The 17,224-nt window shown below is 35.2% G+C and overlaps 1 protein-coding gene across 2 annotated transcripts; it reads right to left on the bottom strand.

Moving 5' to 3' along the window:
• Positions 1–11,487: 11,487 nt before the first annotated feature.
• Positions 11,488–15,759, bottom strand: LOC139877324 (serine/threonine-protein kinase PCRK1-like). 2 transcript variants are annotated; one of them, XM_071864737.1, is made up of 5 exons: positions 15,560–15,759; positions 14,477–14,882; positions 13,724–13,984; positions 13,376–13,498; positions 11,488–12,300 (listed from the first exon to the last, which is right to left on the bottom strand). In XM_071864737.1, the coding sequence occupies exons 2-5, from the start codon at positions 14,861–14,863 to the stop codon at positions 11,773–11,775; spliced, it is 1,299 nt and encodes a 432-aa protein (XP_071720838.1). In that variant the 5' UTR covers positions 14,864–14,882; positions 15,560–15,759; the 3' UTR covers positions 11,488–11,772. The 2 variants fall into 2 exon arrangements, with proteins under 2 accessions (XP_071720838.1, XP_071720837.1); XM_071864736.1 differs by having other exon boundaries at positions 14,477–14,887; positions 15,560–15,758.
• Positions 15,760–17,224: the final 1,465 nt, after the last annotated feature.

Genomic DNA, 17,224 nt, shown 5'->3' with positions numbered 1-17,224 from the left:
CCTATCAAATATCCGGACGTCCTTTGGCATTCGAGATACTTGACTTGATTTGATCATTTCACATTTGATTTCCTATCGACATACTTTTGCTACTCTTGAAGTGTTTTTCTTTGGTTGAAGAAATGACATTTTTTTTTTTTTTTTCAACGACAAGCTTGCATCAGCGTATCATTTATTTCAACGACACTCATCATTTGCACACACACGCGCGTTCGGGAGGAAACCCGAATCGCATTACAGGAACCCGATCCTTTAACCATCCCGAGGGGCAGGCGGACCGGGTTTGAATCCCGAATTGATCCGGGAGAAAACCCCCCTGGGGTCAATCTGGATATCCATATTTCAGTCAGATTAATTAATAGGATGGGCAGAGCGAGGCTCGAACCTATGACCTAACCCCCAGCCCCAACACACAAGGTGATGATTTTTATTCTAGAATGGAAGAATGATTATATATCTTACATCCCTCATAACCCAACTTTGTGAGATTCAGAGGCGTAGCTATGTAGAGCCCAGGGTGAGCACGTGACACCACTGAAATACGCGATGTAGTGGAAAAAAATTTGGGGTTTTAACTTGCGACACCAATGGATAGTGTAAATTTTTTTAGTGACACCACTGAAATAAGACATCTAGTAGAAATTTTTTTGAGTTTTAACCGATGACACCACTGACCACCAATTCTGGCTCCGCCCCTGGTGAGATTGAATTGTTGTTATTGTTGTTGTTCAAATGTTCTTTTGTTTACAAAACACACCTTTTAGCTTAAGAAGTTTTGCAAGTGTCCTGACATTTTATTCAATTCTTTGTATTTCTTTTTACTTGTGCCAAGATTTTTTTTATTTTGTTTTTTTTTTTTGCGCAAAAACGAAACAACTATTATAAAAAAGAAGTTCATCAAAGATGAAACATCCTAAAAACATACAAACCAAACATCCGAGCTAAACTAAACACGAAACAACCATCTTAAGCTCACAACAAAAACACTAAATCAATACAAGGCAAATTAACCGACGGGTTAAAAATCGACTAAAAGAGATGAGATACAATCTAACCGACAAAGCATCTAACCGATAAAGCAGAAGATTATAATCCATCTAACGAACAAATCCTCAAAAAGTTGATGAAATATTGTTCTCATCTTTATATTAATTCTCTTTTTTCGCAAAAAAATATATCTAGACACCTATTAACAAGTACAAAGTAGATCAACGCATTTGATAATGAAAATTAATGTTACCTATATATGTACTACCTCCATTTAATCGTCAGAAAATAAATAATTTAATTGAAAACAATACTCCGTAGATAAATGGAAGGTGAGACTATGGAGGCTTCTCTTGTAAGTTCGAGCGACCCTCCTAAGCCACCGGTTAAAGGTAAAAATCTCAGAAAGCAACGACCGGTTTAAGGCGCCGAAAAAAAAAAATACGGCGTGTTTATCAAAGATATTTGAGTCGGTTCATTAGCATCTTTCGGCTTGTCATCCTCTCGTAGATGTGTGCCTTCTTTTTTTCACTTTTGGTTTATGATTTAGGTTGTTTGTGTGATTGTTGTTGTAGTTAGTCTTCCTTTTCGTTCACTTTTAGTTTGTAGTGAGCTTTCGTTTTAGGTTGTGAGTTTAGCTCGATAGTTTTTATTTGTTTGTACATTGATAGGGGATACATCTATTTGATGATCTTCTTCATGGTTATAAAAGTTTATTCGTTTTTTCGCCAAAAAAAGAAAAAAAGAAAATGACATGTAACATTAAGACACAATTATTTACTTAAATATTAGTGATTGTCTTAATATATAAGTAACCTTGATGGTAAATTATAGGATTATAATTCTAGAGCTAGATAAATTTATCAAATTATTTTCTATGTAGTCATTTAAATTTGTAAGCTATCCTAGGTATATCTGATTCATCTAAAGATTCATGTAAAAAATATAAGTTTCTTTCTCAATAAACATTATTGTTGTTGTTGTCACTTACACGAGTAATTGTTTTTTTCTTTTTTTTCTTTTTTTTCTTTTTTTTTTGAAAAGCAAGTAAAACTTTATTGATACATCGGAAAAATTTACAAAGCCCTATAATCTATACAAAAATGTTTCAACATAAAGGGAGATAGTCATTACTCACGAAAACATGATCGAGGGCCCGATAAACACCACGGCACTTGATAAAAATCGAGCTGGGAAGAAGCGGCCAGACAGTACCGCAATTGCGATGACAAAGTTGGCCACTACTACCCATTTAACCAAGTGAGAAACGGAACCAAGACATGAGGTCATGAGCAGCGAGTTTCGGCCGAATAAGATGGCCAGTTAGGACTTTTTTAATCCGATTTAACTGATGCCCGTTCGTTGAAGATTCAATGATGTGTAGAAGGAGGGGTTGATGAGCCATTGGTGCAATTCGATTGTAGATTTCTTTGATCTTTTGAATATCCAAACAAACGTTTGAGCTTGAATTCGAGTAATTGTGTTATTTAACTATTTTTCGAGTGATCTTTTACATACCGAATTTTGTATATATGGAACATATGAATTTGGTTTGCCTAAAGATTACGAGTATTTTCCGATACAAATAGTCTACAAATACAAAATAATATACCTGAATAATCTCTAAATAAATAATCCATAATTATACTTTTATAATTTATATATATTATATATTAATTTATAGAATATTGCTGTCATTAGAAAATTTTATAAAGATATTACAATATATTTTATCCTCCAAAGTCATTTCACATCTTTTTAATTTTTTGTTTCTAGTCAATGAAATGCATCCAATATGCATTAAACTATGAAAATACCCTTCAGCCCCTATAACAGCCCACATGATTCTTTTTACGAGTAATTAATAAAGTTTTATGAACGTGGATGTGAGGTGATTTTTGGTTTGATCTTCTTTATATAATTTAATTTTAATTATTTCGAATAATATTGATGCACATATCTACACAACTTTAGTTTAAACTCATTCCATACTTCAAACCTTTTAACTTTTTGCAATTCAAAAAATTTATACAATTGCAACAAAACTTATATAAAGTTTCTAGAGTTAAAGCTAAAAATAGGCTACAAACTTACACAAATGTACCGATGTCGCTCACAAACCCATTTCCGTCCTACTGTCGCCTACAAACTTATTAAAAATGTGTTGATGTCGCCCACTGTACTTTTTTTACCTGTAACGAAAACAATTGATGACGTGTCTTCTAGGTAGTCATGACACGTCGACGATACATCGGAACAGAAACTGAAAGTATATGGGCGACATCGGAACACAACTGAAAGTATATGAGCGACATCGGGACATATTAAATGAAAAAAATAAGTTAAATAATTAAGTTTACCGGTTCAGCAGGTAACCCGTAACAAAATGTTAACATTGGTACATTTTTTATAAGTTTGTAGGCGACAGTAGGACGAAAATGAGTTTTTGGGCGACATCGGTACATTTGTATAAGTTTGTAGCCTATTTTTAACTTTAACGAAATTTCTATTTTAGAATGCAACAATTTATAATTGCATTAAAACTTTTAAAGGTAAAAGATCTTGCAAGGAAGCACGATTCCACATCCGCTCGTTTGTAACTATTTTAGAGATGGATGGATGATAATTACATAAGGTTAATAAAATATTTGATTGATTTATTTATTTGTTTTTAAAAATAATTTTTAAATACTATATTTACTGTTTTTGTCATTTTATTTCATAAAAAACCTACTAAAATTAATTGTTATGTCCTTTTAGTGTTCCTTTTGTCACCTTTCCACCATATATCCCTCGTGATTTCCGCGAGGTCAGACGATTTATTTGACTCTGAATCCATCAACTCCAACTTCCTATTATTTTTATAAAAAAAAATTTGATAAAAAAAATTATTATTCCAATAATACATCTATACTTTCTTTTTATAGATATAAACATATCCACTTCAATTCTAATTTTTTTTATTTCAATTCAATTCTATCCACTTTGCGTTTGCTAGGCTGGTATTTTTGTTTGGTTATAATTGTATTTCGTTTAGTTGTCATAGCGTGGCTCGGTTGGAGCTAATGTCGATTTGTGACGTTTTCTAGTTTCGAGCCCGCCCGATTTCATATTGTATGTTTCGATTTGGATCTTCATCTTTCGATGAAGGTGCCATCTATACAGTTTTCGTTATTTTTGCCAAAAAAAAAAAAAAAAAAAAAAAATCAATTCTATTTATGTAACCTAGTGTACATGAAAATTTATAACTGTATTATAAAATACTTTTCCTTTCCACAACTAGATTATGATATATATATTTTTGTACTTATATGCATATGCATGCGTCTAACAAAAAGTTGTACATCTAGTTATATTCAATACTCTCATAATATCTTTAACTCAAAATAATTATCTTTTTTTTTTTTTTTGCGAAGAAGGATAATATATTAATAACCATTGTTATCTTCATCAAAACAATGAATGGTAACAATGCAAAATAGTTACAATTGAGGATCGACAAATCGATCAAGATAAACCAACAATTGAAAGAGCTTGTACAAAATACATAGGCTAGATACAAAAACATAAACATAAACTAGAGACAAAGCATATGTGGATTTTGATCCCACATATACGATTGAAAACCGTGGCAAAACCTCAAATTGGTAGACCAAAGAAAAACCTTTAACTTGCTGTTACGAACGATGATCGAACGACACGTGAACTTTCCGTTGAAAATGATGTCGTTTCTTGCTAACAAATCGCCCAAATCGTGGCGGGCCCGATCATTCTCCAAATTTTAGCGGCTTTAATCCCCATTCCATTGTACCAATCGAAAGAGAACGAATCAATCGATCTTGGAACGACCCATCTAATGTTCCACCATCTAAAGAGTTCCGACCAAATACGAGACACCCATTTGCAATGTATAAGAAGATGATCGATAGTTTCAACTTCCAATGAACACCAAACACATAATGTCGATTGAGATGAAGGCAAGATATGTCTCCGGGCCAACACGTCTTTAACGGAAATGCTCTTGTTGAAAGCTAGCCAATAAAAAAGCATAATTTTGGACGGAACATTATTGCCCCAAATAACCTTTGGCCATACGGGAGAAACCAAATCGCCTGAATTAAATAACACACGCACGGCATCAGCGAATGAATATGCATTGTTGTTGCTGCCAGGATACCAGAACACGCTGTCTTGAACAGCAGAGTTAATTTTGAAAGGCGATAACATCATCAGAAGGTGCTCGGCCCTATAAGAATCATACCTTGAAAGTGGGAGTTCGAAGGTGAAGGTTCCATCCAATTATTAATTTCTCTAAATTACTAATAACACACGCACGACATCAGCGACTGAATATGCATCGTTGTTGCTGCCAGGATACCAGAACACGTTGTCTTGAATAGCAGGGTTAATTTTGAAAGGCGATAACAACATCAGAAGGTGTTTGACGCTGTAAGAATCATACTAATAACTACTAAAATCATTAATTTCCCTAAATTACTTTTATTTATTAATTTCGGTCATTTATATATTAAATAAAAAATGCAACCAACTATATTTTAAATATAAGAGTAAAACTGACACTTATCAAATTTATTTATATATAATAAAATTTATTATGTGAGACATCTTTTTTGAAATGTATAGAGTATAAATAAAAACATGGTTTTGATATGTAGTATATTTTTATTTTATTTTTTGAACAGTTGTACGGGATCATCCAGGGAGACTTAACCACCCACGCGTTCATCTCCCTACAGTTGCATAACCAGAGCCCAACTGCTGTCCAGGAGGAAACTCGGCCCACTCCGAGGGCATGGGCGGTAAAAACCCCCCTCCCCCACTGCCCCCGCAACGTGATGTGCGAAAGGAACCTTTGGGTGGAATTCAAGGGTAAAGGGGCAACATTGTGTGCAATGTTGCACCCCACGGGAGTCGAACTCCTGACCTCTCGCTAAGAGAGGCAGACCACCACCACATAAACTACAACACAATGTTTGATATGTAGTATATCAACAATAACAATATATCATTTGAGAGTAGAAAATTACTGTTTATGGGATTGATTTATTGTATTGGAAAAGGATAATGTTATCTTTTTATAGTGATATGCCAGCTTAGTGTCTAGAAGGCTCTCACTCGTTCCATTTGTTACTTTTAATTCCTAGAGTTTTTGCCTTCTGCAACTCTAATGGATTATCATGAGGATAATTGTTGCTTTTACCTAACCCACAAAGAATCCTTCACATCTAATTTATTGGAAAGGGGTAATGTTGTCTTTTCACAGTAATATGCCAGCTTGGTGTCTAGAAGGCTCTCACCCGTTCCATTTGTTACTTTCAATTCCTATAGTTTTTGCCTTCTGCAACTCTAATGGATTAACAGGAGAACAACTGCTGCTTTTACCTAATCCACAAAGAATCCTTCTCATCTAATTTCCTAATCGATACCAGCAACAACGAAGCGACGGCAGTCGGTTATCACCACAACAACAGCGAACGAGGGTGTTCGGTGGGCACACAATAATAGCTAACGACGATGGTATGTGGCCATAGATTAATTTATAAATATGTTTTATGATATTATACAGTGAAACACTTCAAAATTTTGATGATGCTCGGATGAAAGCTAATTGTGAACGAATCAACACCGACATAAATAAAATGAGTAAGGATGTGTTTGGGTGACAAGTTTAGAGTTACTTATATAAACTCAAACTTAGTTTTCATAACCTTAAGGTAGTAGCATTGTATGGATAATAAAATTTCCGGAGCTTATAAAAAAAAAACTTTATGAAGATAAGCTAGTTGAATTAGCTTATAGAATAAGCTTATCACTTATGAAATAAGAAATTACATAATTACCCTTAATATAAAATTATTTGATGCCTTTTTAATCAATTTGAAGCTTAAGTTCCAGCAGGGGTGAGCACAGGGCGGCTATGTACGAAAATCACCCGCATTACCAATCTTTAGTTAATGAAGATATATAATCTTTTAGTTCGATTAATAACTGGATATAAAACGGTTAATTAAGTTAACCATCTACAAGTACAAAAAGAATCATGAGTTTGTATATAATCATATAAAATATATATAATAATTAAATATATATTATTTCAAATGTGACAGTGGTGAGATGACCCACTCTGTAATTTATTCATAAAGCAATTTTTAAATATTATAAGAATCGATTATACAGTGTTGAATGAACAATGAATCTTAAAATCGTGCATGAACATACACTTCACATAAAGTTAAATGCCATGAACATTAATTTATGAAACACAACAACAAAAGCAACCGACCCAAATTTTCTGTTTAAAGGTAAGACTCGGCCCTATATGTATTTACAAATATAATAAACAAGTGATCTTGTAATATATGATTAAACAAGTTAGCAATCATATTACAATCGTAACGTAACTTTAATAGTGTAATATATAATAAATTAATTCAATATTTTTTACATTAATAAAAAGCAGCGGGTGTTGTAACACCCCGTTTTTCCCGTTTATGATATGTAGGTGTGTCGTGTATGTACGACTGGTGTATGAAGGATTCGAGGCGTATTCGTGTGTTAAAGTTCTTGTACGCGAGAAAATGATCAGACCGCGATATATGTCGCGGCGCGGAGAAGTGTGTCGCGGCGCGACAAACCAAACAAATCAGAATCAGGAGACATGGTAAGGCAGGCATCAAATCACGTTAAATGTCGCGGCGCGAGGATTGGAGCCGCGGCGCGGCAATATAGGCGGACTGGTACCAGTTTTGTGATTTTAAAAGATATTCAAGGGCGTTTTGGTCTTTTCGCGTATGAGGCAGATTATAGCCTCAAATCTGGTCCATTCATTCATTTCTCTTATTTCTTTTTCCTTTTCTTTCTATTTTTCCTCTCAAACTTCAAAACCCCATTTGATTCAAAGTGTGATTTGGGAAGGAAGACTCGTGATTCGATCTTTGACATAGAAGACAAGTGTGTTCTCCTCGTTCTTAGCTACAATTTGATTTTCGTGGTAATCATCTAAATTTGGAGCTTTTGGCTTGTATGTTCATAGATGGAACCCATTTAGTTGTTAATGGAAGATAATAACTAGAATTCGGGTTTATTAGTGATGAAGGCGGGTATGATTTAGCCTTGTTTAGGACTTTAAATTGAGTGTAATCACTATGATTAGTGATTATGGAAGTGTTAGGAACTCATTTGGGTGTGTTTGGTTGACTAATTTTGAAATGGGTCAAAATTAAGGTTTTGGTGTCAAATTAGGCAAGACAAGTGTAACACTTGTGTTCGGGTTTAGTTGGCTTATTAGGACCATTGTCACTAGTGTTAGTGATTATTGGTTAGTTTGGGCGCGGTTTGTGCTTGGAGGTGCATTTGAATCGAGATTGCACTAGTTGTCAATTTGGGTTGGTTTGTAAATCCTCCCTAATTTTGTTTTGTTATGTGATTAATGGAATAGGTACGTTCCTTTGGAGTTGCGGATTATTCGGTGGCATTCATCAAGGCGACGACAAGGTGAGTGTTAATATCCTATGTGCATATGTATGTGTAGGATGGGTGCGGGTCGGGTGAAGTGATTCTCGACTATAGAGCTCACTTCACATATAGGTGGATTTGATGGACTTGTGTATGTGTCCAATTAGCACGGTTGTGCGTTTGGTTGACCACCTTTGACGAGGTGCACACTTTGTGTGTACGTTATCACATATGCTTGGGTCACGTGTGGATGCGGATTCACGATGACACGTGTAGTTCGGTCATCTTATCGGAAGTGAGTCTCGTGTAGTTCGGATTCACGATGACGCGTGTAGTTCGGTCATCTTATTGAGGTAGTGATCTCGTGTGGTTGCGGATTACTAAGGCTCGTGTAGTTCGGCCAACCTCGATGTTGTTGTGTGATTGAAGATAGTAGTCTCGTGTGGATGCGGATTTACTAAGGCTCGTGTAGTTCGGCCAATCTTCATTTTGGTAATTGGTAATCGGTTTTGGTATTGGGTTAAGGGGTTAACCTTGGACGTTTATATATTGTTTTATATATTGTCGTATTGTTGTGTTGTAGCTAACCCTCCGGGTATAGCTTATTGGCGTTGTTCACATCGTCGTTGGTGAACTTATAATTATTGTTATTTTAGTTTGTTGCTTAGTGATCGTACGGTATGCTTAGCTTAGCTTGCCTTTATGCTTGGATGATCCGGTATGGGTAATTTGATTACTTGTGTGGCGTGTCCATTTTATGCATATATATGTATGTAGTATATTCTCACCCACTAAGCGTTAGCTTACCCTCTCGTTGTTTACATTTTTATAGATATGCATGGAGGCGGTGGCTCGGGTAAGCGTGTGGACTAGTGGACTTGCGTAGCTTGCTTTAGAAGATGTGCTTTTGGATCGATTAGGATTGGGTAGCGTATCCCCAATCACCATGCTCGGTTTTGTTGGACATTAAAATAGTCGGGTCGTGTTTGCCCGTTCGGATATTTAAACTATGTATTAGATGTTTTAAAAGTTTATTGAACTTATTATTTGTGTTAATGATGTTTTGAAAACATAATTGGGACCTAAATATTAATGTATTAAAGAAAAAATTTTACGGGCCGGTTTAAATACGGGTTGGGTTGTTTCAGGTGCGGTAACAAACCCATAAATTTCAGTTAATCCAAAAATGTTAACAAAAACCGCGGTTTTGGGTTCAGTTTAGTTTATTCGGTTCGATTTTATCGGTTAATACGGTTACGGTTCGGTCAATTTGGTTTTACTCACCTCTAAGTTCCAGCTCCAACTACTTTGCTAAATAATTATATAAATTTATAAGTTCCATTCTCCGACATTAAAAATAAACTCCAATTATTTCAGCTCACCCAAAAATAAATAAATACAAAAAGTAGCTTGGTTGTTGCTATTTAGTTGTTTTAGATGGACTTTTTCTTCATATACTTTATCCACTTTCTTCGTTATAAAGGTTTATTTTTATTAAGAACCAATGGTGTTTTTTTTTTTTTTTTTTTGAACGGCAGAAGATTTTATATATTAAAAGGAAACAAAGGCTACAAAAAGGAAAAAAAATACCAGCAAGACGCTAGAGCCAACAAACAGAAAAGAAAATTACATATGATTAAAAAGCCACGTGTTCCAATCCGGCGCTATTTTGCTTCTCGATTTTAATCACGAAAAAGCAACTAATCTAATGCAATCGAATAAGTCGCTTTTCTTGATTTCTCGCTTGTTGTGAACTAAATCATTACGCAATCTCCAAATCCACCATAGGGTAGCAACAATAATAAAATAGAACCTGTCTGATTGAATCCGAATACGAAAAGCATCATCTACCCAAGCTAGAAGGTCGTCGGTAGAATCAAAGTTTGAGGGCCACGCCACACCAACCCAATTACAAATGCGCCTCCAAAGGGCCACCGCCGAATTACAATGCAAAAAAATATGATCCCTGGAGTCACCTCCTATACCACATATCGGGCAAACAATGGAGCTTATATCGAGGCCTTTGAAGGCAAGGTTAACACGTGTGGGGATTTTGTCATTTAAGAGCCGCCAAATGAAAATATTCACCTTGATGGGGATCATTTTGTGCCATTTTGTGGTGTGGTTTGTAGAAGGAAGAAAGTGGTCATCAAATATATTACGCGTTCCGTTGACAGTGAAAATACCATCAGGTTGCACTTTCCACACCCACCGATCCTTGTTGTCGTTTAAGACCGTGTTCTGCACATCAGAAGTAAGTTGATCCAGATTCGTAGAAGTTGTTGGAGGGCGAATCCAGTGCCAATGGCAGCCCCTGTTATGAATTCGATCACTGACTCGACAATCGGGATCAATATCTAGACGAAACAAACGGTTATTTTTATGAGCTAAAGTGGTATTTCCCAACCACAGATCGTTCCAAAAACTGGTGGACTTTCCATTACCCAAACTGATACAGAGTGACCCATTAGGGAAGACATTAAAAACCTTGATGCGAGTTACATAAATCAACAATATCGTGCCACTTACCTTTCATCTTGCAGCCATTTGAATCGAATCCAGCCTTATCACCATGTATAGCTTTTAATAGGTGAAAAACCAATGTATCAACCCCACAAATTACTTTAATTAGGATTTATGAAAAACCAATGTTATTAAGAACCAATGTGTCCTTTACCACATACAATAATATAAGAGATTCGACTTAAACTACCAAAAGGGCTTATAATATAGCAGTATCAAGAATATAAGAGATTCAACATAAACCACCAAAAGTGCTTATAATCTAGCAGTATCATGAGTGTCTCGTTAATCTTGAAGTTATTAGTTTGAATCACATTGTCGACAAAATGGGTGTAGGTATTTGCCGTTAAAAAAAGTTGTTAATCAAAGTTTACTAGTTTGTAGACAGTTTGAGACATGAACATGCTATAGGGATGTTAATGGTTCAAGCCAAGTCGAATATCAGGAAATTCGATTTCAGTAGCCTATTAATCGCAAAACTCGTTTACAATTCGTTCGACGTAATCCAATTTTAGAAACCTAACATTCACTGAATCAGAGATCAATGTACAACACAATAAAGAACCATACATAAACTCTCTTAACTTCTTATAATGCACACAAGCTACTCGAGTTCACACTTCACAAACCCTACAGGTCCTTACTAAAGTGCCGTTCCCTCACATCGCACTTACTACATTATGTTACTCGAAGCGCAGGTCTTTCTATACATTTAATGACAGGGACGATAACGTCATTTACTACCATACACTGCAAAACTCGAAACTCGTCTGTAAGTATTTTACGTCAGCAAGTTGACAGCAGCTTTGGACGGCAAACTCTATAAGAAGATTCCGTACGATGAATATCCATAGGAGACTCTCTATTCGCTTTAATCTGGGTGGGACCCACAAACACATTTTTCGCCTCGATAGCAACTGGGACTGGATTCTTGATAGGTGGTGCGGGACTAGTTGTGTGTGTGGGACCCCCGATGAGTTGGTTAACCATTTCAAGAACCTCGCTCATTTTTGGCCGTGTTTTTGGGTTCCTAGACAAGCACCTATTGGCTATTATTGACAACTTTTGGGCTGATTTCAACGAGTACTTACCTTCGAGTCTTGAATCGATAATTAGTCGGAACTTTTTAGAGTCTAGGTAAGGTTTAACCCATTCTAGAAGCTTCTGCTCGTTCTTGGGTCGGTTTTTATCCAGTGGACGCCTGCCCGTGATAAGTTCGTACAAAAACACCCCGTATCCCCATACGTCACTCTTGGATGTGAGATGCCCTGTTTGGATGTACTCAGGAGCCGCGTATCCCATAGTTCCTACAACCTGATGATATTAAATCACAAAATGTGTCAAAATGTGTGATTTATTCATGAAGGCGGCATTTGCTTTTTTCCGTTATCATCATATTGTATAGAATTTATAGGGCTTGTAACTTTCCATTATATAAATAAAATTTCTTGCTTTTCAAAAAAAAAAAAAAAAAAAAAAAAAAAAAAAAAAAAAAAAAAAAAAAAAAAAATCACAAAATTTAGAAACTCTGAGTTGCAAAATGAAGTTTTAATCTAGTTATGAATGTGAAAACCATGTTTTATTTTTCATCACTTTCACACATAAGTTGCTTGTTCTTCTGTGCCTTTGTCAAGGACTGCCTTTATCAAGGTCGACAGGCAACGTGGGTCGGAAACTCAGGTATACCAAAAAAAAAAATTCATCTTTAGTCACTATATGAATTTTCGGATATCTGAATTTTCGGATATGCGAAATTTGGATATATGAATTTTTGGATATCTAGTTTTATATTTTTGAACGGCAACTTTTTGGCATCAGTAGATCATTTATTTCAACGACCCTCATCATTTGCACGTAACACACATGTTCGGGGGAAACCCGAACCCGATCGACGGTACCCAGGAACACATCCATTCGGGCAGTGGTCCGGGTAGAGGTCCGTGAACGAATCCGGTAAAACCTCCCTATAGGGTCAATATATACCACCATTATTGGTGTTCAATTGGTTTAAAGAAAATCATGTCATCCCTAAGGATCGAACCCATGACCTCTCCCTATCCCATGACACAAAGTACAAGGGGAACCGTTGGGCTATGCCCGCAAGTTCTTTGGATATCTAGTTTTGAACACCCTTATCATCCAGTACTACAACGTTCGGTTCTATGCAAGCGTCTGGGATTGCTTATTTGATCCTTTATCAAGTCATTGCTTATTATAACTTTTAAAGTAGAAAAACATTATAATACACTCTTTTGAAATTTGCTTATATGTTAATTTTAACAAAAATGAACACTTATATATAAGCAAGTTGAAGCAGGTTAGTACTTCAAAATAAACAAACCAAAACACCCCCTAAATGGTTCTTTAATATAGAATAAAAATAACTTACCGCAGTTGATACATGGGTTAGTCCTTCTTGAGGGCCTACTCGAGCCATTCCAAAATCCGAAAGCTTAGCATTCCAATTTTCGTCCAGAAGAATGTTGGAAGCTTTAAAATCTCTAAAAATAATCTAAAAAAAAAACACAAAGTTAACGATATAGTAAGTATGCCCATTGAAGAATAATTATATGGATATTTCTAACGACAATCCTAATGTGTTGTACAAACTAGTTAATGTTGAGATTTACATGACGCTATTTAGAAAGCACAAGTCTTTTTTGCATATTAACGACAACCCAAACGTCCGTCGTTATAAAAATCTTAAATTTTATAGTGTACCAAAGCGTTAATATACCTGGAAGTCCATTTCTTCATGTAGATATGCCAAGCCACGAGCCGCATCTTGAGCCACTTTTAGTCTCATGGCCCACGATAGAGTTTCGCCGGACCGGGACGATAAATGATCCTCTACACTTCTATTCGGCATATATTCGTAGACTAAAAGCCGTTGTATTCCTCTTTCATCATCTTCTGCACAATAACCGATTAATTTCACAAGGTTCGGATGTTCAACCACTCCAAGAACGTTTACTTCCGTTACCCACTCTTTGTGCCCCTATTGCAACATAATCAATATTATCAACTAAACTCATAGACAAAGGGTATGTAAGGTACTTCACTATAAATTTTGAATGACTTCTAAAAGTGTTTCATAAAAGTTAAAAAACATAGATAAAAAGTTCAAATTGGCTACCAAAATGGTTTATACTCGATAGTCATAATGTGAATCTTTTACCCATATGGAATACAAAACACAATTCCACCTAAAAAAGCCGAAAGGGTCAACTTTTGCTTTAATAAGTAAAATTTTGTACTTGCCAACTTCCAAATTAAGTCAAATGCTATTGTAAGATTCTATATGTTACCCAACAATCAATTTTCTTTTGTTTCCTTTAGGGCTCGAGTTTCCGACTCGCTTTGCGAGCCGACTAACCTCGAGGCAACAAACTGCTTTACAAGCTGCCTAGAATTGTGCATGGTAAAGAGTAGGATCTCAAGAAACAAAATGTCAAATGTAAAGAGTAAAATACTGAGAAACAAAGCTTGCCTGTAATCCTGTTCGGCCGAGCTGTTTTACGGCCACTTCAAGCCGATTAGTAGGATCTCGAGGGTTCTTGATGACACCAGTGTAGACACAACCGAACCCACCTTCACCGATTTTTGCAGACCGGCTAAAGTTTTTGGTAGCCGTTTTGAGCTCAGAAAATGTAAACACTCTAAGATTACTCGACTTATGTGAAAGACTTGGAAAATTTGTGCTTCCAACCGAATCCATACTACGCTCAGAGGCATTTTGAGAATTTAGTCCTGATCCAGATCGTCTAATATCGCGATCTGTAAATATAGAACTAACTGAATTTACAGAAATCGATTTTGTTGGAGTTTTGGACCCATCAGCCTTTTTTTCGCGGGACGAGAACGTAAAACACTTCATATCTTCTTAAATAGATCTTCTAAACTGTCAAAATTATTTTGAAATTAAGTTTAAAATCAGCATAATTAACAAGGAATATATTTGTTATCGAACAAAATTAGTGGGTAAGAACTTCCAAAAACAATCTCATCAACAAGATCATAATCCATTTGTAAACTTTTTAAGAAATGGGTTGCAATCTGAGCTATGTCAGAATAAGCTTGGGATTTAATCAATTTATGATCTTACAACATAAGTCATTAATATATGTGTTGATTTTTCTATTTACTAATGTTCAATAAAATATTTTAAATCATTGAAAAATGATATCCACAATAATGAATTATTGATAGACAGTACAATTAACAACCTTTTTAATATAAAAAGCCAATCCATAACTAATTGATACAATTCTCAATTTCCAAAAATATTTCAGAAATTTAGGGGTTTTTTTCATAATGAATATGTAACCAAACGTGTTCAATTACAGATAAGATTTCTCCTAACAATGAAGGGATTAATTGTGATGAGGGCTAAATTTAAAGCATGAAGCTTAAAGCTTTATATACACTTTCTTGATTTTACAATCATAAAATTCTTACACAGCATCATATAAATCAAAATTATAACAAGCAATTAGAACAACCCAGATGGAATTAATCACAAATCTGTCATACCCAATTGAAAAAGGTAAAAACTTGAACAGAAAGAACTCACCTTTAATTAGCTCAAGAACAAGCTATTCAAAGAAGAAGATCAGCTTCCCACAAATAGAAGCACACCTCAATAGTAAATTTAGTAGTAGTCAAACAAGAAGCACCACAACTTAGAAAGACTAAAAATTGGAACTTTTTGATGTTAGGGGCATGATAAAGAATGTGGGTGGATCTGGTTTTTGAAGTGTGATTTTTTTTTTTTTTTTTTTTTTTTTTTTTGAAGTGTGAATTGGGTTTGATTAAATTAGAACAATAAATGTGGCGTAAGATTAGGTTGTGAGTGAAGTCAACAGAGGAGAAATAATAATGGGGTAACAAAAACAAAAATGAAGACTTATATATAAGTGATAATTTTATTATTTTATGTATATTTATAAATATATATTGGTTGAAATGAAAATGAATGTGTGTATAAGTAGTTGTTTGTAGTTTCTTGGAATCTTGGTCTTAGTGGCACCCATGTTCCTATCTTCTTCCATCTGAAGACTCCAGCAAATGGGTTTCTTATTTTCCTTTCTATTTGTTTCCTAAGAAAAAAGATAACATAAATAACTAAACAAAAAGACACTTACAAAACACAAACGACGGCTTAAAAACAAACCAACAAAGAATAAACGACTTAAGATAAGAATGTAACACACACAAGCCGATTAGCTCCAACATATACCAAACCAGAAACAAACATAAACCAAGGTGACACAAAAACACTTACATAACAGACGTGAACCTAAACAAACCAACAAACATCTAAGCTGACTGGCAATGAAAGAATAAGCTCACAATCCGTGTACATTGAACTTCCTAAGCTAGGCCCCGTAAATTTTCTTGCTCTTTACCTTCTTAGGTTTTGAATTGGCCTTAGAATTAATTAATTAATTTACCCTCCATGCAGTAGTCTTTGAATTCTTTCATAATCGAGTAGATAAACCTCACATGCTTGCTTAAAAAATATCAATACCGCCATTGGGAACGCTCTATTAGCATTAAAGCCATCAAGATCGCCGAAATCATAACCAGAAGTATCGACAATGGAAGCATTAACATCCTTTTCAACAAAAAACTCGTGTACCTTCTTACAGATGACGAGATCGTCTTCGTCATCCTATAAATTAAATGATCTAACAGAACTCGTATCTTTCTTTTTACTTTTCTTATCGTCCTGAACGCCAGTTATTAAACCTCGACCCTTGGATGCCACCATAGCCAACTTGTTCTTTTGCAATATATCAGACGTCACATCAATGTGATTCTTTTATTCCTTACCCAAGCAAGGGCATCCCTTCTTTCCACCAATCACAATACATTTAGTGAGAAAACTGATATTTACGAAGCGGCTCGTGGCAAGTACATTATTGATCGAGACGTATTGAATGTAATGCAGAAGCATGTAGTTGTTATGCATCCTCTTCCAAGGCTCGGTGAGGTGACTCTAAGCTTCATGTTATTTTCTTTCGTTTTACACATACGTTGTAATTGGCTGATTCCTAATGTAAATTTTGTTGGTAGCGTAGATATAGTTCGATGTAGATGGGGATCCAAGGGCATTATATTTTTGATAACCTCTTCTAATGATTTAAAATAATTGTTTTAATAATCTTTAAGATTTATATATTGAGTATAATGATACGCATACCCGACTAGATCGTGTAGCGCATCAAACAGCATC

Source organism: Rutidosis leptorrhynchoides, chromosome 11, assembly GCF_046630445.1.
Source record: "Rutidosis leptorrhynchoides isolate AG116_Rl617_1_P2 chromosome 11, CSIRO_AGI_Rlap_v1, whole genome shotgun sequence".
Taxonomy (NCBI): Eukaryota; Viridiplantae; Streptophyta; class Magnoliopsida; order Asterales; family Asteraceae; genus Rutidosis; species Rutidosis leptorrhynchoides.
This window is presented reverse-complemented; position numbering and strand designations above follow the sequence as displayed.

Excerpts from the sequence above, each read along its gene's own strand:
- LOC139877324 (XM_071864737.1), bottom strand. The coding sequence starts at position 14,863 with ATGAAGTGTTTTACGTTCTCGTCCCGCGAAAAAAAGGCTGATGGGTCC. Across the intron at positions 13,985-14,476 it reads TCGGCCGAACAGGATTACAG|GGGCACAAAGAGTGGGTAAC; the intron begins GCAAGCTTTGTT and ends ATGTTGCAATAG. Across the intron at positions 13,499-13,723 it reads ATGAAGAAATGGACTTCCAG|ATTATTTTTAGAGATTTTAA; the intron begins GTATATTAACGC and ends TTTTTTTTTTAG.